This window comes from Zea mays, chromosome 1 (genome assembly GCF_902167145.1).
Source record: "Zea mays cultivar B73 chromosome 1, Zm-B73-REFERENCE-NAM-5.0, whole genome shotgun sequence".
Taxonomy (NCBI): domain Eukaryota; kingdom Viridiplantae; phylum Streptophyta; class Magnoliopsida; order Poales; family Poaceae; genus Zea; species Zea mays.
The window spans coordinates 161998050-162021368 of NC_050096.1; the positions used below are offsets into that span (position 1 = coordinate 161998050).

The 23319-nt window shown below is 47.2% G+C and overlaps 1 protein-coding gene, 1 long non-coding RNA gene and 1 pseudogene across 9 annotated transcripts; 1 reads left to right on the top strand and 2 right to left on the bottom strand.

Annotated features, from left to right (window-relative positions):
* The first annotated feature begins 358 nt into the window (after positions 1–358).
* LOC732793 (bundle sheath defective 2) lies at positions 359–11609 on the top strand. The gene is made up of 4 exons (NM_001112410.1): positions 359–548; positions 4307–4382; positions 5247–5343; positions 11381–11609. The coding sequence occupies exons 1-4, from the start codon at positions 420–422 to the stop codon at positions 11466–11468; spliced, it is 390 nt and encodes a 129-aa protein (NP_001105880.1). The 5' UTR covers positions 359–419; the 3' UTR covers positions 11469–11609.
* Positions 11610–12428: 819 nt separating this feature from the next.
* On the bottom strand, positions 12429–13179 carry LOC109941465 (uncharacterized; annotated as a pseudogene).
* Positions 13180–16047: 2868 nt separating this feature from the next.
* LOC100277962 (uncharacterized) lies at positions 16048–22825 on the bottom strand. 8 transcript variants are annotated; one of them, XR_004855372.1, is made up of 7 exons: positions 22375–22747; positions 18666–20061; positions 18271–18312; positions 17923–18007; positions 17738–17825; positions 17426–17523; positions 16118–16524 (listed from the first exon to the last, which is right to left on the bottom strand). It is a non-coding gene; the product is annotated as an uncharacterized lncRNA (long non-coding RNA). The 8 variants fall into 8 exon arrangements; XR_004855371.1 differs by having other exon boundaries at positions 16048–16524; positions 17426–17825; positions 22413–22781; XR_559617.4 differs by having other exon boundaries at positions 18666–22825.
* Between the last annotated feature and the right edge of the window lie 494 nt (positions 22826–23319).

A 23319-nucleotide genomic window follows, 5' to 3' on the forward strand; every position in this document is an offset into this window, starting at 1 on the left:
GCGGGGAACATTGTCTTCGGTGGGCTCTTGGTGGGTGGATTGGGTGAGGGCGAGGGCCTTGCCCTTTCTTGCGGCGAGAAGTGCTGCCTTCGCAGCCTCGTCAGCCTTCGGGTTAGCTCTCTTGGGTGCCATCGCGGGTGGTTTTGTCGTAGCACGAACGGTGGGCGCCAAATGTTGGAACTTGCTTTCAAGCGCAAGGAGGCCAACAAGGGTGAACAGTGATGACAAGAGGTTCCGTGCTAGGAGGCAATAGCATGTACCGTACCCCTCGCGAATCCAAATTTTGTCAGGTGCCTATTTGCAAACATAACCGGCCGTTGTTTCTCTTCTTATCTGTGTGGATTGGGATACTTCTGTCCGTTTATCTCTTCTTCCACTGCCTCCCCACCACTTCGTCCTCGCCGGCTCGCAACTCCTTGATGGCGGCCACGGCGAGTCTCACTACCACTGCTCCCTCCCCTCCAGCTCTCCTCAAAGCATCAGCTCCTTTGCTTATCTCCTTTCGCCCCGTCTCCCGCCACTGCAAGAACCTGTGCATCAAGACCAAGGTCAGCTGCTTTGTCTTGCCCACCTCCAGAAACGGGCGAACATATTTTCAATGTTCATCTTTATCTACCTCTGCTGGTGTTTTAGGTTAGCTTTGCTAGTTTACTTTTTTATTTGAAACTTGCTATTCAGAGAACTGGAACAATAATTGTTTTTTCTTGTCACGATATGTGCTCATGTTCTGTAGTTTGCTTTTTCGTGCCATAGACTCATAGTTCGCATAAGATACATGAGTATATAATATATAAGGGCATGTAAACCTACATAAATAACTCATATCGGGTATCAAAAGAATAAGTGAAAAATATATATAAGAGACGTATTTTTACGAAGAAACATCTTTAACACGGTTTTCTAAATCTAGATATGGTTCTACCCCATATAACCCACATAAATGAGTCGTATCTTAAGGATTCTAGTGAATAAGATATAAAACTTAGATACATTAGATTGTATAAAGAAGTTTCTTAGATGTATCTAGTGATTAGAACACCACAACACAATATTTAAGTTGTACATACCCTAAAGAATTGAAAGCAGCTCGATTTTTTCTTTGAAGTTCGTTTCCAATAACCCCTCGGTCCCATAACAAATGACGTTTTAGATCTGTGCATGTGAATTTAGGACAAGCGAAAAAAGTGTAATACACAATAAACGTGACGAAGAGATAGATAAAGATTTATTGAGAAAAGAAAGTTACACTGAAAAGTTTGACAGACAAAGATAAGTAATTTGGGACAAGTGTAGAAGGCTAGAATTTAAAAAAATTATAGGATGAAGTATGTGTTGGGAGCTGTTGATAGTGGCCCCAAGCACTTGGTTTTTATTTCTATTTGTTTTTATTCTTTCTCTATGTAGCGTAGGGTAGGGTTTTACCTTTCTACCTATTGGAATGTGAAACCCTAACCCTAATTAGGGTTGGGTGAGGTATTAATAGACTTGGTTAATTGGGTCTGGCCCATTACAGAGTGGCGAGATGGTAATTACATGGGAAGACCCTAAACCCTAGACGGGTATTCTAACACCCCCTCGCAGTCACAACTCTATCCTGTACAGATGTTGAGACTGGATCGAAAGTCTAAAAATACACTCGACGGTAACCCCTTGGTGAAGATGTCGGCGAACTGCAGCGTGGTGGGGACGCTGAGAACCCGAACGTCACCGGCAGCGACACGCTCGCGGACGAAGTGCAGGTCGATCTCCACGTGCTTCGTGCGCTGATGCTGCACGGGGTTGGTGGAGAGGTAGACCGTGCTAACGTTGTCGCAGTAGACGAGGGTGGCGCGCTGGAGGGGACTGTGGAGCTCGTGGAGGAGCTGGCGCAGCCAGGAGGCCTCTGCCACGCCGTTGGCCACGGCACGGTACTCGGCCTCAGCGCTGGAGCGAGAGACGACGTGCTGACGCTTGGCGGCCCAAGAGACGAGGTAGGCGCCCAGGAACACGGCGTAACCAGAGGTGGACCGGCGCGTGTCGGGACAGCAAGCCCAGTCAGCGTCGGTGTAGACCACAAGCTCCGACGTCGGGGATGGTCGGAGTAGGAGGCCGTAGTCGAGGGAGCCGCAGAGGTAGCGCAGAATCCGCTTGAGCGCGGTGAGATGGGGCTCCCGCGGAGTGTGCATATGCAGGCACACCTGCTGGACGTTTATGCGATGTTGGGCCTGGAGAAGGTGAGGTACTGGAGCGCGCCGGTCAGGCTCCGGTAGGACGTCGCGTCGGCGACCGGAGGCCCGACGTCATCAGAGAGCTTCGCCTGAGTGTCGACAGGCGTGGAGCAGGGCTTGCAGTCAGACATGCCAGCCCGCTCCAGGATGTCGATGACGTACTGGCGCTGGTGGAGGAAGAGACCCTGAGGCCGGCGCTCGGCGGTGATGCCGAGGAAGTGGTGTAGGGGCCCCAGATCCTTCATCGCGAACTCCCGCTGAAGGGCGACGATCGTGCGGTGTAGAAGGTCGGCGGTGGATGCCGTGAGCACAATGTCGTCGACGTAGAGCAGGAGGTAGACGGTGTCGTCGCCGCGCTGGTAGATGAACAGGGACGTGTCTGACTTGGCCTCGACGAAGCCGATGGAGGCCAGGTAGGAGGCGAAGCGACTATACCATGCCCGTGGCGCCTGCTTGAGGCCGTACAGGGACCGGTTCAGCCGACAGGCCATATCCGGACGGTCAGCGTCGAAGAAGCCGGTGGGCTGGCTGCAGTAGACAGTCTCCGTCAGAGTGCCATGAAGGAAGGCATTCTTGACATCGAGCTGATGGATCGCCCAGTCGCGGGAGAGGGCGAGGGAGAGGACGACGCGAATAGTGGCGAACTTGACGACGGGGCTGAAGGTCTCGTCGTAGTCCACTCCGGAGCGCTGTGTGAAGCCCCGAAGGACCCAACGGGCCTTGTAGCGGTCGAGGGAGCCGCCCGAGGTTAGCTTGTGGCGAAATAGCCACTTGCCGGTGACCACGTTGGTGCCTGTTGGACACGGCACCAGGTCCCAGGTGTGGTTGGCCAAGAGGGCCGCGTACTCCTTCTCCATAGCACGACGCCAATGTGGGTCGGCGAGGGCATTGCGAACGGAGGAGGGCACCGGGGAAGCGTCGGGTCGAGTGCTGGACGTATCAGCTGCCAGGATCAGCCGGTCGACGGTGCGAAGAACGCCAGCGGCGCGCCGAGTCACCATCGGGTGTACGTGTCCGTGATCGCGGTGGATGGCAACCGGGTGGTATACGGACGGCTCAGAGCGGACCGCCGGAACGTCGAGAGCGGCGGGTGTGGTCGGCTCGCGGCGGTGATAGACGACGGCGGGGTTGGTGAAGCGGGCCGCGCTCGTCGACGGGCCCGAGTCGGGGGGCGCCGAGGTAGTGGCGTGGCCGCGGCGGTGGTAGACGAGCGCGGGGTTGGCGAAGCGAGCTGGGGTCGACGGGGCCGCGCGTGGCGCACCGCGCGTGGCGCAGGCAGGATCGACGGGGCCGCGCGTGGCGCAGGCATGGTCGACGGGGTTGCGCGTGGCACAGGTGTGGTCGACGGGGTCGCGCGTGGCGCAGGTGTAGTCGACGGGGCCGCATTTATCTTATGGGCCTGTTTGGTTCAGCTTTTTTCTGACCAGCTTTTCTGGAAATCTGGCTGTGAGGAGAATCTGGCTGTGGGGAGAATCTAAGTATCATTACGATTATATATGTAGGAAGATAAAGTTGTTCATAGGGTTCAGGATCTAGACAATGACGGATTTCTACTATTACAACGACTCAACCGATTATGTGTTTATGTTGATTTTGGATGGTTTTTGGCCCAACGAATTTTATAGAAGCTGGCTGAAAAGCTGAGCGTTTGGCAGTCCACAGCAGCTTTTGGTGGCCAGAAGCTGCCAGAAGCCGAAACAAACAGGGTCTATGTGTCCCATAAATTTCCCTAAATGTGAATATTTTTCTACTCTTCAAAACCAAATAGCATCTTGTAAAAGTTGGTCACGTGAGCTTTCAGTTCCTCTCCCTCAACTATACTTCCACCTTCACCCTCCAACAACAAAATTCTTTTCAGAACCAAATAACATGTATTTAGAAGATACGATGTGTGTTGCGTACAATAATTTGACATGCATATAGTATTTCTATCAATAAACATGAGACATGAATGCTGAGTGAGTGACGTATGAACCTTTTTCATTTCATTTTCCTTTCAGTTTGGTAGAACAGTTGGTTCGGGTAGGAAAAATGTGCTACCATTTGGTTCCTTCTGTGTTTGCCTTTCATCAAAGTTTTGAAAGGTTTCATTCGAACAGGCCACAGAAAATGATCAGTCTGCTAAAAAGCATCAGAAGGTGAAGAGCATTCTTTGCCAGGACTGCGAAGGAAATGGTGAGCACACTTTTGTTTGAATTTACAATAATGATTTTTTCTCATCTCAGTTAGAAGTTTTTGTGCTCATGTAGCAATACAGTATGTCAGTATGTAGCACCTCAAGGCCATTTGGCTTCTTACTTGAATAATTATATGTGAACGAAGTAGAAGTGGATCACAAACTAGTTGCAGATTACACAGATTCCCTTTTTTCCAGATTGGGCTTAGTATTCGGTTTGTCAATGCAGTATCGGTGGATTTCGTTACTGTTGCTGTGACAAAGCACGAACACCTTAATATGGCAACCTTATTTCACCATACTCCCTCCATCCTAAATTAATATCTGTTTTAGATAATTAATTGATTCATACAATATTTGATGTATGTGTTTTATATATGTCTATATTTATTATCATCCATTTGAATATAGACATAAAACCAAGAGCTAAAATGAATAATATTTTAGGATGGAGTGAGTATTAAACATTTGAAATATACATTAGCAAGAATATGCTATAAAACTCAACTCCATACACATGAATTGGAATTTTGTCGCCAAACTATAATAGAGCAATCTTTAATATTCCCTCCGTCCCGATTTATAATTCATTTGACTTTTTTTACCAAGTTTGACCAGCTCGTCTTATTCAAAAAGATTCATGCAAGTGGTTCACTGCCACAGACTGAAGGCTCTTATTGTTGCTCAGATATAACTATGCTAATGTTTGATTGTAGAAGCACTGTTTGTTCATTGTAACACATCATTCTTCTATAGTGAATTAAGATGTGTTCTGTAGCATGCATGCTACGCATCTACTCCTTATAGCTAGTTTCCAGTTTTGCTATGCTTTTTGTTGTAACAGTTTCACTGTAAATTGGCAGGGGCAATCGTATGCACCAAATGTGAAGGAAATGGGGTAAATTCTGTTGACTATTTTGAAGGCCGATTTAAAGCTGGATCTTTATGCTGGTTGTGCAGGTATAACAAAAATTACTTGTGTCACTATGAGTGGTCCATTAGACCGTCTAAAAACTCGACTAGGAAGGGTAAAGCCACCCTCGCGGTATTTCATTAATAGAAGTCCACGACAACGGTCCTGACCTGGCCGAGAAACCTCGAACCCTATCCTCCCATCACTAATGGGCCGATTCAGGCTGCCTAACTCGTAGCTCGATAGAGGATGAGGAACATCAAGGTGATTTATTTGTACAGGGTCGTGCCGCCTTCACCACAGGGGTATTACCTCATAATGCATTACATACTGCTTTAGACCATCCAGGGGCGGACCGACAAGGGGGCAAAGTGGGCCATGCCCCCCTGGATTTTTGAGATCACCTATATATGTTAGAGTACTGTAAGGGTTTTAGGGCTAGTCCCTATGTAATTATTGCATACCCTCAGTGTAATGGGCTTGGCCCAATTACTCAGTATATATATACACTCCCAACTCAGTTAGGGTTAGGGTTTCCCATTCCAACTTGGTACCAGAGCTAGTCCTTTTTTCTCTCTCTTCTCCCACCCACAACCGTCGTCGTGCTTCCCCTGGTCGGTCGCTGCCCTAGCTCACCGGACCCTCCATCGCCGCCAGCTCCCCAGGGTGCCGCTGTCGCCTTAGCCCCGCCGGATCTACGCCTGTGGTGCGTGCGCGCCGCTAGTTGGTTCCGTCAACCCAGCCGTCCACGCACTCCCTCCATGTGGCCCGCCGTCGGTCGGCCTCCCCTGCACGACCTACCTCCGACCGTCCGCCTCTCCTGCGGGTCTTCCCTGCGCACCCAGGACACGTCGCCCCCGCCAAGGACGTGCCGACCGGGGGGCTGCGTCCTCTCCCTTGCGCGGCCCATCCCTGGCCGCCCTCCTATCCGATAGGACCTTCCTGCACGTCCAGGACACGCCACCCCCCACCCAGGACGCGTCAACCGAGGGTTGCGTCCTCCTCCTCAGCTTGCTTCCCAGTGCCATGCGCGGGCTCTCCTTTGCCGACGTGCCGTTGTCCCTCCTGCCAGCCGGTCACGTCGTTCGACCACCATCCTCAACCTGTTGTTGACCCCCTCACCAGCAGCCTCACATCTCCCTCTCCACCTCTTGGCCCCTTGGTCCAGCAGCCCCTCCTCGTGCTGCCCTACAACAGCGGTGCAACCTCTATCTATCGCGACGGCGCGATCCCCGCCCTCTCGCTCGCCAGCGCCCTAGGCTCCACTTCCATGGCCATGCCTCCATTTCCCTCGCACATAGCCCTTGCGGCTCTCGGTCTCCTGACCCCCTTTCCCTCTACTCTTCCACCGTACACCACCGCTCCCGGCACTTACTACGGTATCCCACCACCCTTGGTGCCTCCAGATCCGCCCAGTTCCGCTTCAGTCATTGTGAGTGTCCTCCTTCACGATGGCCACCATGTACGGGGTATTTTCGTGTCCTTCGATCAAGCCATGAACCCTGTTCTCCATGACTGCGTCAAGCTCCATTCCCAGGCCGGTTGTCACGTCCCCGAACCCATTGTCTTCCTCCATGCTGCAATTGCCTCCTAGGCAATCGAGCCTCCGTTGTCCCCCTCCTCTCCTAGTGGCCCTGTCAGAGCACCTCCCCTAGCCCTTTCCGCGTGCCTCGTGGCCTCACCACCCTCTCCCTCTCCCACTGACTAGGTGAGCGACTCCGGAGCCTCCTTCCACACCACTCCCACCACTAGCTCGTTATTCCACCCTCATCCACCACACCCCTTACATCCTCCCTCCATGGTTGTGGGCAACGGTTCCACCCTCTCGGTCACCTCAGTAGGTGCATTGGTTCTTCTGGGACCATTCTATCTTAACGACGTCCTTGTTACCCCTGGTCCGACTCATCCCCTTCTCTCGGTTCGTCGCTCACTAGTGACAACCATGGTTACATGGAGTTTGATCCCTGGGGGCTCACCATACACCACCTTCCCACGAGTGTTGTGCTCGCTCACTATGATAGCTCTGGCTCACTCTACTCTCTTCACTTGCCCTCCACTTCCCCCACCAGCGTAGCCTCATCACATGCTCCTGCTCCTACCAACACATCACATGCTCTTGCTACTACTACCTGCTCCGTCGTCTAGCATCGTCATCTCGGGCACCCTAGACATGACGTGATGTCCCAGCTTTCCAGCCGCTTAGATATCGCCTATACCCAGGGCTCCTCTAAGCGCCTCTACCATGCTTGTCAGCTCGTCTGTCACTCTTGTCTTCCTTATTCCACTTCCACGTCCTGGGCAACTCAGGCCTTTGATCTTGTCCACTGTGATCTCTAGGCTTCCCCTGTCCTCAACCTCTCTGGTTACAAATACTACCTGGTCATTCTAGACGACTTCTCCCATTTTCTTTGGACTTTTTCACTTCGGCTAAAGTCTGACATGTTAACCACCCTCACCCACTTATTTGCTTAGGTCTCCACCCAATTTTGTTGCCCGGTCCATGCCCTCTAGTGTGCTAACGGCCACGAGTTCGACAACAACGCCTCTCGCTCCTTCTTCCTCACCCATGGCGTTTAGTTACGTCTCTCATGCCCATACACCTCTCCCTAGAACGATCGGGCCATATGCATTATTCGCACCATCACCAACATGATCTGCTGCCTTCTCTTCCAGACGTCTCTCCTTGCCAGCTACTGGGCAGAGGCCTTGCACATCATAAAAAATCTCCTCAACCGCCTCCCCTCGAAGGCGGTGAGCCACCCCACTCCCCACTTTGCCCTGTATGGCACAGCCCCCTCCTACAACCACCTTCACATTTTCGGTTGTGCCTGTTATCCCAACACTTCCGCCACCGCTCCCCATAAGATATCTCCTCGCTCCACTCGTTGTCTCTTCCTCGGTTACTCCCCTGCCCACAATGGGTATCTATGCCTTGACCTCGTCACCCACCGCATACTCATCTCTCGTCATGTCGTTTTCGATGAAGATTTGGTTCCCCTTGCTGGCTCCTCCCCATCCACCGATCTTGACTCCCTCCTTGAATCTGATCCGGTTCCTCTCCACCCCCAGCGCCTCGCCTTGCGCCGTTGCCCGCACCGCGCACAGCTCCACACCTTCACTCGCGCCTATTCCAGCGCGCGTGGCCCCGTCGACCCCGCCTGCGCCACACGCGGCCCCAACGACCACACCTGCACCATCTGTGACCCCATCGACGACCGTGGGGGCCCTGCCGACCCCGCCTTTATCTACCGCCGCTGCGGGCGTACCACTCCCTTGGCGTTCATTGACCAGGGTCCGTCGACGAGCGCAACTCGTTTCGGCGACCCTGTCGTCGTCTATCAGCTTCGTGAGCCGTCCATGCGTGCGGCCCCCCGACGTCTCGGCAGCCCGCTCCGAGCCGCCTGTGTACCACCTGGTCACCATTCACCGCGACCCCGGGCACGTCCACCCGATGGTGACTCGGCGTGCCGCCGGCGTTCTCCACCCCGTCGATCGACTGATCCTGGCCGCTGACACGACTGCCACTCCTCCGGGCGCCTCCCTAGTCCCCTCCTCCATTTGCACCGCCCTCGTCGACCCACACTGGCGTTACGCTATGAAGGAGGAGTACGCAGCCCTACTGGCCAACCACACCTGGGACCTGGAGTCATGTCCACCAGGCACCAACGTGGTCACCGGCAAGTGGCTCTATTGCCACAAGCTCACCTCGGACGGCTCACTCGGCCGCTACAAGGCCTGTTGGGTCCTTCAAGGCTTCACCCAGCGCCCCAGAGTGGACTACGACGAGACCTTCAGCCCCGTCATCAAGTTCGCCACCATTTGCGCCGTCCTCTCCCTCGCCCTCTCTCGAGATTGGGGAATCCATCAGCTTGACGTTAAGAATGCTTCCTCCACGACACTCTTCGGAAACTGTCTATTGCAGCCAGCCCACCGACTTCGTCAACGCTGCACGTCCGGATTTGGTCTGTCGGCTGAACCACTCCTTGTTCGGCCTCAAGCAGGCGCCACAGACGTCGTACAGTCGCCGCCTCCTACTTGGCCTCCATCGGCTTCGTCGAGGTCAAGTCGGATACCTCCCTATTCATCTACCGGCGCAGCGACGACACCATCTACCTCCTGCTTTACGTCGACGACATTGTGCTCACGGCATCCACTGCCGACCTCTTATAACACACGATCATCGCCCTTCAGCGAGAGTTCGCGATGAAGGACCTAGGCCCCCTCCACCACTTCCTCAGCTTCACCGCCGAGCGCCGACCTCAGGGTCTCTTCCTCCACTAGCGTCAGTACGCCATCGACATCCTAGAGCGGGCTGGCATGTCTTACTACAAGCCCTGCTCCATGCCTGTTGACACTCAGGAAGTTTTCTGAGGACGATGGGCCCCTAGTCACCGATGCGACGTCCTACCGGAGCCTGACTAGTGCCCTCCAGTACCTGACATTCTCCAGACCCGACATCGCCTACACCATCTAGTAGGTGTGCCTGCATATGCACACCCCGTGGGAGCCCCATCTCACTGCTCTCAAGCGGATCCTGCGCTACCTCCGCGACTCCCTCGATTACGGCCTTCTACTTCGACCCTCTCCGACGTCGGAGCTCGTGGTCTAAATCGACGCTGACTAAGCTGGTTGTCCTGACACGCGCCGGTTCACTTCCGGTTATGTTTGGCCGCCAACCTCGTCTCCTAGGCTGCCAAGCGGCAGCCTATTGTCTCCCGCTCCAGCGTGGAGGCCGAGTACCGCGTTCTAGCCAACGACGTGGCAGAGGCCTCCTAGCTGCGTCAGCTTCTCCACGAGCTCCGCAGTCCTCTTCAGCGCGTCAGCCTCGTCTACTGCAACAACGTAAGCGTGGTCTACCTCTATCAATCTCATGGAGATCGACCTGCACTTTGTCCCTGAGCGGGTCGCCACTGGTGACGTTCGGGTTCTCAACGTCACCACCACGCTGCAGTTTGCCGACATCTTCACCAAGGGGCTGCCATCGAGCGTCTTTACCGACTTTTGATCCAGTATCAACATCTGCATAGGATAGAGTTGATACTGCGGGGGTGTTAATACTGTTAGGGTTTCGGGGCTAGTCCCTATGTAATTCTTGCATACCCTCAGTGTAATGTAATGGGCTTGGCCCAATTACTCAGTATATATATGCACTCCCAACCCAGTTAGGGTTAGGGTTTCCTATTCCAACTATATATATAATATATATGTATTGTAAATTAAGAAAAGGCTAAAGTTATGATGCACCAAAACTCAACTTTATGGGTAGGGATGACAACTTAACTCGTAAATCCAAATTGAATTAGATAAATAGTTCAACATCTCAAAACTAGAATAATGTTATTGGTTCGGTCGACAAGAACTTAACGATATGTTTGCTTCTTTTATTTAGAGTAAAATACACTACTAGTCCCTAAACTTATACCGTTGTATCATCTCGATCGCTAAACTCTAAAAATGCACATCAAAGTCCCTAAACTTGTAAAATTGTATCCTTCCGATCTCTAAATTTGAACGTGCACATTTCGATCCTTATACTTATATGGTTGTCATTTAGGTCTCTAAACTTGGTTTTGGTGTCATCAAAGATCCAAACTATTTGGATTGGTATAAGTACAACGACTAGAATGTGCATGTTGAAAGTTTAGGAATCACGATTATACAACTTCACAGGTTTATGCACCTAGATGTGCACTTTGGGAGTTTAGAAAGTAGGATGATACAATCCTACAAGTCTAGGAATTGGTAGTGTATTTTACTCTTTTATTTATATAATTTCCTTCTTTAAACTTGTACCATATATTAATATGAAATTTGAATTTTATGCAACAGTACTTTTTTACGGTTTTGCTTAATTATGTTAGACGATTTTTTGCCCCCCACCCCTCATAAATTTTTCTGTCCTTGAGACCATCTATGTATCAACCATTTAGACAAATTAGTCTCCTCTAACGTAAACTCTAACTTACGTTAATAAATCCTTAGACACATATCTGCTCAGTAATAAGTATCTTAATAAATCCTTTGATTCGTTTGAGGTTCAGCAGCTTGTATTGACCCGACTGGTCGTTACTTTTTATGTTGCAGAGGCAAGCGTGAAATCCTATGTGGGAACTGTAATGGTGCTGGCTTCTTGGGTGGATTTCTAAGCACTTTCGATGAAACTGCGCAATAGTCATCGGTTTAGCACTTTCGATGAAACTGCGCAATAGTCATCGGTTTAATTTATGTTTAAGTTACATTGAGGGACCCATAATATATGTATCGTGTTCCATGGACACATAATCATATTATATAAAATAATATTTTTAATGAATACTCCTTCGTCCACTTGATTTGGACGTTCTGGGTTTTTATAGACATGTCATGAGATTGACAAAATGACGTATGTGACCCTACTTCAACTTAATTAAGTGTTACTTACAAGACCGTAAGGGCATGTACAATAGACACTGTTGCATGGTACTCTAAGTATAAGACACAACTAAAACACAATATAATATAGTGGACATGTCTAAAGCATGTGTCTTACCATATTCATTGTACCAATCAGAACATTCAATAAATTAAAGTGACCAATCAGCTAGTCTCCTGCCTCGAACATATAGCTAAGACACTGTGTCTTCGTCAAGATATATGTCTTGAGTTTTTTTATGTTCAACCCTCTGGATACACTCGAAGATACAACTCAAGACACTCATTATACATACTCTAATAAAAAGTAATTAAATAGGACAGGGTCGGATGAGCATGGGAGGCAGCGACGGTAGGGGGCGTTGGCATATGTGAATAGGGGTGTGGTAGGTTCCATTTCGAGAAGTTGCCGATTGGACATAGGGGTTCGATCACCAGCGTGACAAATTTATTGGACAAACGAGTTCGGCTAAAACGATTAAATTAAGCGGATGGATGGAGTAATTTTTAAATGTAGTATTTGTCTGAAAAAAGCAGCCAATTGGTAGCAAGAAGGCCAATGGGCCTGCTACTAGCCCATAAAGGGCTGACTTGTTGATGACGCACGGTTTATATATATACATATATAGAGAGACTTATGTAAATGCGATGGTTGTTTAAACATAATATTTACAATAATACTAACTATAAAGATAATTCGACATATTTTAGTCGCAATCGTTTAAATACTAAGGTGAATGTAAAGGATAAAAAACTCACAATTGTTCATACGTAAAAATTATAAATCTAAGACAAATTGAACAGATTTGATAACACCTAGTTTGGGTATCCGTTGGTAGGTACCACATGGACATCTGCAACGACTTATCCACGAGCTAGTAAGCGAGCTACAACTTGATGTGACAGTCACCTCCATAGCCCCCCTTCTTCAGGTCAAAGATGGGAACATTGTAGCCCTTTTTTTTGAAAATCCAGGAGGGAAGAACCCCTACTGTAGTCCTAGGGTGTGCCGGCAAGGTAGACGCCTCAAGATCGATCTCAGAACCATGCCCATGCCGCATGGTGATGAAGAAGGGATAGTTCGCCCTTAGAAAGAGCGCATGATCTCCCCCAAGTTTGTCACTTGTCGCTGCCAGCGTTGAGCTCGTGAAGCGACATGCCGAGGTCGCGGAAGCTCCTCCTGCCGTCGAATACCAGTCTGCTCACGTGACTCTGCCAACAGTAAATCTGCCCATACTTGTACACACACCTTCGACTTCGTAGCCATGCATGTAGATGAGCAGAAGCCACTGATGCCCACCGCTCGAAGCGGCCAGGTAGAACTTGCGCCGGTCATGGTCGTGCTGGTGGCTGATCTCATCAATCTTCGGTCCCTGAATCACAACGGGTTCCATTGTGGCTCCATCGTCCAGGTGCCACGAGCAAATTCGGCCTAGCTCGTTCATATCGAACAGCTTCCCATCGAGAACATAGCAACGGTGAGGTGGTCGTTAGCGTGCACCAGTGTGTGGCATATTGCGACCTTAAGGATCTTGTGCATGTTATCAAAGATGTAGCTGCTAGCGATGCGGATCTGGAGGTCGTCGTGCACCTCGACTCCACTAATGGTGGCAAACGATGGCAGGCCCTTCAGTCCATGGTCGCCAGTCACCCATGGTTGCTGCCGATCCAGATCTGGCCCTTCAGTCCATCAGCCTCGCTGATTAAGGACTTGCGGTCGTCGCCGTCGTTAAACACGTCGTGCTGGCCAAATGTGCCCACCCCAATGTTGTACTCGATCTCGCAGACATCGAGGTCCAAGCCGGACGTGAGCAACGCGGGCACGCCCGGCCACAAACGTGAATACTTCTCATAGGCCATGGACCAAGGACCAACCCCTGCAGACGACAAGGAAGCAGAGGATACTGATGGGATTGAGACGCTCCCTGACGGGGTCATACAACTGCGATTGGATGTCGGACCATGGCGATGCGGTGGCTGCGCTCATAGCCAAAAACACTGTCGATGATGAAGAATTCTTGGACGACAGTGACGAATTCTTGGACCTAAGTAATAGCAGTTTTCTGAAAACGGGTAGACATGTGTTTGGGTTTGAAAAATGCACAGTTCACACAATCCCAAAACGGATTACCAATATAACATGGCCAATCATGATCATAAGTGTGGAATCGTTTGTAACAAAGAGCAATAACGTTATTTAGTATGCACATTGTCGTTTGTAACAAAAGAGCATTGAGAATATCTAACAATTAGGTGTGAGGGAACATAAATATGTGAGAACAAATACTTTTTACCAGCAAGAGGATCCAAAAACAGAATTAAAGAGTCTCCACCAAATTAAATATAGCCCACTTTGAAAGGATCACGATGTCCAAGAGGGGGGTGCATTGGGCTTTTCTAAAAATCAACAACCCTAAGCAAGAGCCCAACATCACCCAACACCTAGCAATAAGAGAATACTACTAGAAATACAACAATACTAAGACAATGTTTCAACTACTTGCTAAACAAATAACAAGGTAAAATGCTTGAATTAAATGCGGAATGTAAAGCAAGGTTTAGAAGACTACTCCAATTTTTCCCGAGGTATCGAAGAGTCGGCACTCTTCTCTAGTCCTCGTTGGAGCACCTGGGCAAGGGTATCGCTCCCCCTTGGTCCTCGCAAGAACCAAGTGCTCACTATGAGATGATCCTTTGCCACTCTGGTGCGGTAGATCCCTCACGACCGCTTACAATCTTGAACCGGGTCACCAACAAATCCTCCAAGGTGATCACCGTGCTCCAACGTCACCAAGCCGTCAAGGTGATGCCGATCACGAAGACTAACAAGCCGTAAACTTTCATTTGACCAAGAGAAGCCTAATGCATGCAGTGTATGCTCTAGGTGGTTATTTCTTGCACTAATAAGGTCATAATGCGGTATTAAGATTTTCTAATCACCTCACTATGCTTTGTGATGCTTGCAATGCTCTAGCAATGTATGAGTGTTAATGTGGGCAGCAAGACATTCAATATGGTGGGTGGAGGGGGTATAAATAGCCCCACCTACAAAACTAGCTGTTACCAGAACTTCCTGCGCATGGGCGCACCGAACAGTCTGGTGCACCACCGGTGCGCCAACGGTGCGTCACTGGTGCGCCAACGGTCACTTCCAACGACTAGTTCTGACAGCTAGCCGTTGGGCTGATGGCACACCGAGCAGTGAACAGTGACTGTCCGGTGTGCCGGCTAAAATTCCAATTCGTAACTCGTTGCTCTCGAGTTTCTGTGGGGGAGAAGCTCTTCCCCGGGCCAGACTGGCCCCACTGTCAGAGGGCGCACCGGACAGTCCGATGCCCATAAGACAGAAATCCTAATTCTTATTTCCTTCTGATTTTCAAATCAGTTTTCGTTCTAACTCGTGAGTGTGTTATAGAGTGACACCTAGCACTAGATGTGAGTGTGAATATGCACCAACACTACACTAGAACTATCTTGGTCAAACTACTCATCGATAACCCCTCTTTATAGTACGGCTAAAATAAAATAGAAGACCTAACTCTATACCGAGTGACCTTCAGACCTAACTCTATACCGAGTGACCTTCATCTTTTGATTCGTCGTTTCAGCCGTCGCTTCAAGTTCTTATCTCGGGGATTGTTTTCACCGTTGTAGTACAACTTCCTATAATGCGACCTGTTGAGAGCTAAAAAGAGCCTCGCGGACGGTCCAGCCCTAAGGCCGGACGGTCCGCGGTCCGGACAGTCCGCGCGTGCGCAGAGTCAGTTAGGGTTCCTAGTTTCTCGCGGGATTTGTTACCTAAAACCGCGGGATTAACTTGGGAAACAGTTTAAAGCTGATCCAGACCCCCCTTTATATAGATGAAGGGCTATGGCTGATTGAACCCCCCAATAATCGATTAAATCAAGTCTATTTCTCGTTTTTATCTTATGCATTAGGTGTAGGTCTAGTTTAGTATCTCAATCCTCAAATTCTCCGCTTCTCTTCGACTCTACGTCGATTAGAGGAGTCTAGGTCGGCCTACCGAGCCTAGACAACACCTAGGATCTCTGCTCCCCGACGGGGTCTCTCCCGGGAGCGAGATCCAGGCGCTGCCGGCCACCTTCGCCGCCCCTGCGCACGTGCGGACCGTCCGGCCTGTAGGCGCGGATCGTCCGGCCGTCAGGCAAGGAGCCCAAGCCCCTGTACCAGGTCGCGGACCGTCCGGCCCCTAGCCGCGGACTGTCCGTGCCTCTGCAGAAGGCACTGCCGCCGGTTCTCGTTATAGTGATTGGCGCCCGAAAAGATGTCAACACGACCTAACTTACCATTGTCTCTACAAAACACACGTTAGTCACATATAATATTACATTGTCATTAATCACTAAAACCAACCAGGGGCCTAGTTGCTTTCACACTTACAAAAAATAGTTAAGAACATGGACAAGCTATCTAACAAATACACATAGGGAGTAGAACATTCATTACAACATAATTTAGGATCATGTAGCATATGTCAAATTACAATGTGATAATAAATCATTGCACAATTGAGACTGTGTCAAAGCAGTGAAAATAACACACTTATTTTTACATTCTCTGTAGGCTTCTTCAGAAGTCACCTCACTTATCTTACCACCAGAGCAGACTCTGTGCTTGCATGCTTTGTCTCCAAAAATTCTTCAACGCATATAGGTTAAAGAATATCACAAGTCGAAAGTGTTTTGGAGCAGTCAAAATACCATTAACATGAGCTCTTCTCCCTTCCAGCTACAACTTCAGAAATGAGCTCCTCAAACCTTCCTTATCTTCCAATCAGGAAGATAACTTCAACTACACTGCATAGTAGGTAATTTCAACCACACTGTGAGGATGGTAACAAGAGCAAATAATCATTAGTCTAGTCATTAGTGGAAATAAGAATAATAGACACCGTGGATAACTAAATAGAACAGAGGGACAACATGTAGCAGAGTTTGAGTTATGTTTTTCTTTCATTTTTTGCTTGTAAACTGGCTTGCTCCAGTAACTCCTCCTATGCTTTCAATAAAGCTTGGCCAAGTGGTCTTTAGTCCAAACAAAAGGCTTTTCATAATTCCCATAAGCCAATAAGACATAAAAGAGGATGGTGCCAGAACAGGCTGTTGCATACAACACAAGAATGATACAATGAAAAGGGAAGTAAAGCAATGGGAGCTTTATTACAAATTTCTATATCTTGTGCACACTCTAGAGTCAATATTGCTCTGTGTCTTCGCCTAGCCAGAAATCTGAATAGATGATAGCAATATTTGGAGATCAAATATAAAAATGATGTGTTTTTTCAAGTTGTGGGTGGTGTTAGCAGTGGGCTTGTAACTAGTGTTTCTGGACTGTGGAATTTATCAACTGTTGTGGTCCTTTGTATTCAGTTGTAACTAGATTTAAGCTTGTTAGTTTGGGAATTTGTCTTGCCGGCTTTTGCTGTTCAAAGGTGACGGCTTTTGCTACCGTTTCTCTGCATCACCATTGTCTCAAACCTAACACTTGTAATTTTGTGGCTTCATGGTAATCGAACTTAGCTTTGCCATTATGAAAAAAATATTTTAATCATAAATAAATAGACTAAACACAAAATGATATAAGACTCCTCACAGGTATCCAGGAATAAGAAAAGGGCTCTGCTCATATTGAATGATTTATTAAACAATCAATAACAGAGTGATTGGAACAAGAGTATAAGAGAAATACTTTACTTACAAGTGCAGAACTGAAATGTCTTCCACTTTTCACTTCTCACCGAAAAGAAGAAAAATATTCAATTTAAAATATGCACTACTTTAGTCTGGTTAATGGACCTAGAAACACATATTGTTCAATAAAAAACAAGATTAGAACTGATTATACATAAACTTGAGACTACATTAACTTTAGTAAATCAAGATGCACTCTCCTGATACAAACTATTAAAACCACAAATACAGTTGATGTCTGTCAACTACAGTGTGGACTGAGTGATGGGAGGCTCAAACCATGTTCTGCATATGAATTTAAAAGGGAAAAACCTCATACATGAATAGGACTACATGAGTGAACTGAAGAAGGAACAGTGAGCTGCAGCGCCATTCGTCTAGGCTCTAGGGACTTGGGGGAGGAAGGACTGCAATCAAGGACGGTAGAAAGATGAGTGGAACTGTGGAAGGCAGTAGGTTCAGAGGACTTAACAAATTTATCTAAAACCTTTATCTATTGCTGACCTTTTCTGCCATTAGGTTTCACGGTCAAAGCTTGCTTTCTTAGCATGAGCAGAAGCGCCTCCTCTTTTAGGAGTTATGCCAAAATCTAGCATTGAACAAAGTGGGCTTCTGATTGTTGGACTTGTAGGAGCTAATGCAAATCCATAGTTAATTCATATTTAACTACTTGAATGTCTAAGAAATCTAATAAATTAAATAAGAGCAACATGAGTCAATATAATCTTATTTTCCCACGACATGCTTATTACTTTCTTATTTATCACTTGTTAGGAACATAAGCTAAAACATTCTCACAAAGAACAAAAAGATAAGATATAAAGCACTGATACTAATGGCCTATCATATTACCATCTCAGATGAGATCACTCCAGCAATGCCCACTATGAAAACCTGTAAAAATCAAAGGTGAATCAGAAACATATACAATATTAAAAAAATGAAGAATAAACTATTCTTATGTTCAACTATTTTAAATCAGTTAACTCTTTTTTCCACAATGAGATGTGAGATGGCTTCACAGAATATATATAAGATTGTCCATAGGTAAAAATTGCGGTTGAAGAAATTCTGACATGACATAAGAGTAACTTCATAGCTATGAACAACCAAATTCTACTTCAACTGTGTTATCACATAACAACCATGAAACTACAAAAGGCAGGAAACCAAAAATGACCCGAAATTTCAGATAGTTTTCTCATGGAAAATTTCAAACAAGTTAAAACCAATTATATATATGTTACCTTGTTGTGGTGAATTTGCAACAACATCAGATATCAAAGCAGTCTCTTCAGTCTTCTTAGGGGTTACATTCGGCAAGGAAAAAAATATATGAATTAGCATTTAAAATAAAATATCTAAAAAATCTCAATATCCTTGCATTTAAAACATAGATCTTGGAAAAATGTCATACTCTAAATATAATACACAAAATCAACAGCATTTCTAGCTTAAAGCGTTTAAACACAAAAAATGTAGCGTTTAATCGCTGCAAAACGCCGTTTTAGGCCTAATCCTATAACCATTAAATGTTCAGCCTCTAATGAGCGTTCTGGCATTTAAATGTTGTAGAATAAATTGCATCATAAAATCATTAGATCTGAATCACTATTTGGAAATAACCTCAGTAACAGAATATGAAAGGACATCTGAACTCCATGTCAAATTCAATTTGAACCGCTCTGTGACCAGTTATCAAAAATCTAAGATACATGTATAACATGTAACCAAATTAAATCTAGAATTTGAGATGTGTAGAAAAATATGTATGGCATGATCATACACTACTACTTCACACACACTGAACAAATTCGATGCTTGGTGTTTTCTTGCGGTGTGTTAAGGTTTCATTAGAAGCGTTTGATATGCTATGAGCCTTTGATACAAAAAGGTTTAAGACTGTTCGAGCAAGTTAAGATCAGTGTCTGACTGTCTGTAACTGGCCGAATTTTGGTATTTAGTTAGCTTGGTAAAAGTGTGAGATTGTGACAAATCCTACTTTTGTTCACTCCTACTACAAAGAGAAATCCAGTATCTCTTCTAAGTTCTGTAACACCTACTGAGGTTCAGTACAAATCCTAAGGATTCCAGACTGTACAAGGTTATGGGTTGAAGCCTTGAAGGCAAAATGTTTGGTACATACCACCCTTTTGGTAACAGTTTTTTTTGAAATGATGCACATACATACTGGCCAAATTTGTTATTTGGTTAGCTTGGTAAAATAGTGAGATTGTGACAAATCCTACTTCTGTTCACTCATACTACAAAGAGAAATTTAGTATCCCTTCTAAGTTTTGTAACACCTCCATCAAACTGAGGTTCAGAACCAATCCTAAGGATTTCAGACTATACAAGGTTATGAGTTGAAGTCTTGAAGGCAAAATGTTTGGTACAGACCACTCTTTTGGTAAGTGTTTTTTTTGAAATGATGCACATACAACATGCCTAGAGATGTATATTAGCACAAAAGTTGAGATCTGGCATATCAAGGAATAGTAGGAACAAAAGAATATAGTGATAAACAACTATTAGTAGGTTATGACATTGTTCTAAAAAAAGACTAAGAATATACATAAAGAAGCTTTAGGAAAACTTCTCCAAACAATGACCACAGGAGTAGCGCAGAACTCGTGTCCACACCTGCACGAGTGATGTTTAGCACTAAGATTGAGTATCACATGCATTTAAGAATGGAAAATCTTTACTACAATACATAATCATCTTTTCTTCTAGGTATGTGGTCTAGTGCCGATTTCCACAAGAGCAAAAAGCGAAAACACGGAAATGCTAATTGCCAAGTAACTAACTGGTGTGAATGTGATTAGCTTGGTCAATTTCTAAAACTTGCTCCCATCACTAAAACATAAGCAAATCAAAACATTACTTCAGATATTTAAACACCAGCTAATATTATGAAACATGTACCACTAAAAATTTGGGTCCAACAAACTAACAGAGTAGCAAAAAGGGGGAAGGAAAACTAAGTAGTGACCATGCCTTTGTTCTTCCCTATCAAAACCAGAGGGCTGAAACAGTTTGGCCCCAAAGAAATAAATCCATTGTAAGACCACACCAAACTGTTTCCTCTTGCAATCCAAACCAGTCCGTCAATAAGTACAACCCATTTGCATTCAAACTAAACTTGTCCAACAGAAAAATCAATCCACCACTAAATCATTATGGAACGGGCGACAAGTAACTATTTTCAAAACTACCATGCTTATGCAATTCACAAACAAATTAACTGTAACCACAAATTATGATGTGTTTACCACCTAAAAGTCCTAGACCATGGACTACAACAAAATTCAGGTTATGTAGTTGTCGGTACCCTAAAACTAGGGTACCCCTTACTACTGTATAAACACGCAGTACCCATGCGGCTATCTCTAGTCGCGTGGTAAAAGAGTTGTATGTGGAACTAGGCCATGACTCGCCCCAGCCTCGGGCGACTACTCTGGGCCAGCAACAGCGACTGACCCCACCACATGGGCGGGTCCGGGGCCGCCACGTGTCCAGAGAAAGTGATGTACTCCAAGGCATCAACAGTGAGTCCGGACCCCCATGGGAGAGTGCCGGACCCCTGTATATACGGTCCAGGCCTACAAGTTTGGCCCAGGACCTCCACGTGTGCGAACCGGGACCCCTAGAATGGGATCCAGACCCCCCCCCCCCCCCCCCGTGTGGGGTCCAGGCCGCCCACAGAGGGGTCCCAGGGTTCCAGGACAGAACATACCCGGGCCTTAATCAGGACCCAGGCGGGGGTCCAGAGCCGACACGCGTCCAGACTTGGTCCGGTGGGATTTGGACCTATCCGCATACACTCCTGCTCCCCGCTCAGGCGGAGACCCGATGCTGCCACATGGCATACTGCGCGCGGCATAAGCCAACGGGCAGAACCTGGCATGACGCCTCTGGGCTACGCGCGCCTTCGCATTCATTACGGTTAAGACGTGCGCCTGTCCATTCCACTGACAAGCGGCGTGCTCAGTCCATGATACATGGCCGTGCAGTTACTCACACGTTACCGAGAGCAATGACTCACTATTACTCCCGCGTTACCGGAAAAAGAATTACTACCTATCAATGCTGCATGGACTGCAACCATCATGGCTCCCGCTGATTACTCATGTGTTACTCTGTCAGCATTAGTTATTCACATAATGTATTTATTCCATTATGCTCCTGAGCCCGCATGTCGGGGCTCAGCATTCTTGTATGTGCCTCCCTTAAACTATAAAAGGGAAGACACACAACGTTACAAAGGACAGACTCAATCACACATACTCAATACAACTTACACACAGTGGAGGTAGGGTATTACGCTCAGGCGGCCTGAACCACTATAATCTCTCGTGTCCTCTCGTGTTCATCCCGAATTCACCAGACAGGCAACCGCTTAGGCCCCCTCCTCATCTTAGAATTAGGGCGGGTGCGTTCCGCCACCCGGCCGGTGGATTTCCCCACCGAATTAGTTGTCATATCAGTCACAAACAACCAATTCAACATCAACCAGCCAAAAAATAGAGAAAATCAGAGGTTTGTGGATCCTAATCATATATGCTGCTTGGGTACATGAAAACTCTGACATTGCACCCCTGCGCTCAAATAAAAATAACATCAAGAGAGAGAGAGAGAGAGAGAGAGAGAGAGAGAGAGCATCAATTGGGAATGACTACTATATTTTCCAAGAACATTGAAACCAAATACTCCAACTAATCCCAATCGCCGCCAAGGACAACTATATAGTCGAAATACTAATTATTCTATAACCAAAAATCAGCAATACTACCAGAACTAAACCACCAAACCTTCAGTAACCGAAGCATCATCCAATTTGATCAATATGTCCAAGTCCAAATACACCCATCTACTCCTTACTTCACAAGGACGCCACTTTCCCCATCACGGGCATCAAAAGCTCCACCGAATCGAAAAATAGAAGCTTCGTACCATGAGGCGGCTCAGGGGATCAGGAGCAGGTGTCGCACCGTGTCAGCTGGGATTTGGCCGGTGCTCGATCCGTCGTAGTTCCACTTGGACAGCTTGCTAGTCTTTCAACCAACAGATCATCTAGCATTGACCAGGTGTTCAAGCCATGCTCGGAATATTTCCATCGTCGCTCTCCCTTTTTATGCACGCACGCAGGGGAGGGGGCTGGGGCAGCGAGCGGCGGGGCATAACCATCGCGAGCGTAGATTCGAGCATCACGCGAGCGGCGCGTGGGGGAGGACGGGGGTGGCCTCGGCGGGTGTGGACTGTGGACCCGGGGCATAGAAGCCTGCGAAGGGGGTGAACGACGCACAAAAGGTTAGGATGCACGAAAGTGCTCTATTAATGTCGACGGCATATATAATCTTCTTGAAAGCAAACTTATCGTCTGGAATTTTTTGCACCTTCTGATCCTTCAAATCAATGTCTAGTCCTCTCCAAGTCATTTTATAACCTCCTTTTTTCGATTTTTCTCTCCCCAACTATGAGTGAAACAGAAAGAAAAATAGGAAAAGATCAATCAAAATCAATAAAGAATTGGTGAAACCGAAGTACTCACCATATCCATCGCATATTCCAATACCTTCTTATCTGCATTAGAGTCAGAGGAGACATATATTTCATCACTCATCAAATAGCTTCCCAAAGGGGGAGCTTATAGAACCAAAAAATAAAAAAAAATGAGTGAAAAGAAAGCCAAAAAAGAAGCCAAATAATAACAAATCGCTTTCACACTATGCTCACAAAATTTAGCAAGACCAATTCAACCACAAACACATAGGCAAGAAAGCAAATACCCACCATGAAATCAATAGATGTCGCACGTCAGCCATTTCGAAAACGGGCATCGAGTTGCATACAAATCATGAGTTTTTGCCACCGGAACTATTTCATCGTTTTTTGCAA

Bases quoted from the DNA above. Each gene is read 5' to 3' on its own strand.
- LOC732793 (NM_001112410.1), top strand. From the start codon at position 420: ATGGCGGCCACGGCGAGTCTCACTACCACTGCTCCCTCCCCTCCAGCT. The intron at 549-4,306 runs GTCAGCTGCTTT...TCATTCGAACAG, and splicing joins ACCTGTGCATCAAGACCAAG to GCCACAGAAAATGATCAGTC. The intron at 4,383-5,246 runs GTGAGCACACTT...GTAAATTGGCAG, and splicing joins CCAGGACTGCGAAGGAAATG to GGGCAATCGTATGCACCAAA.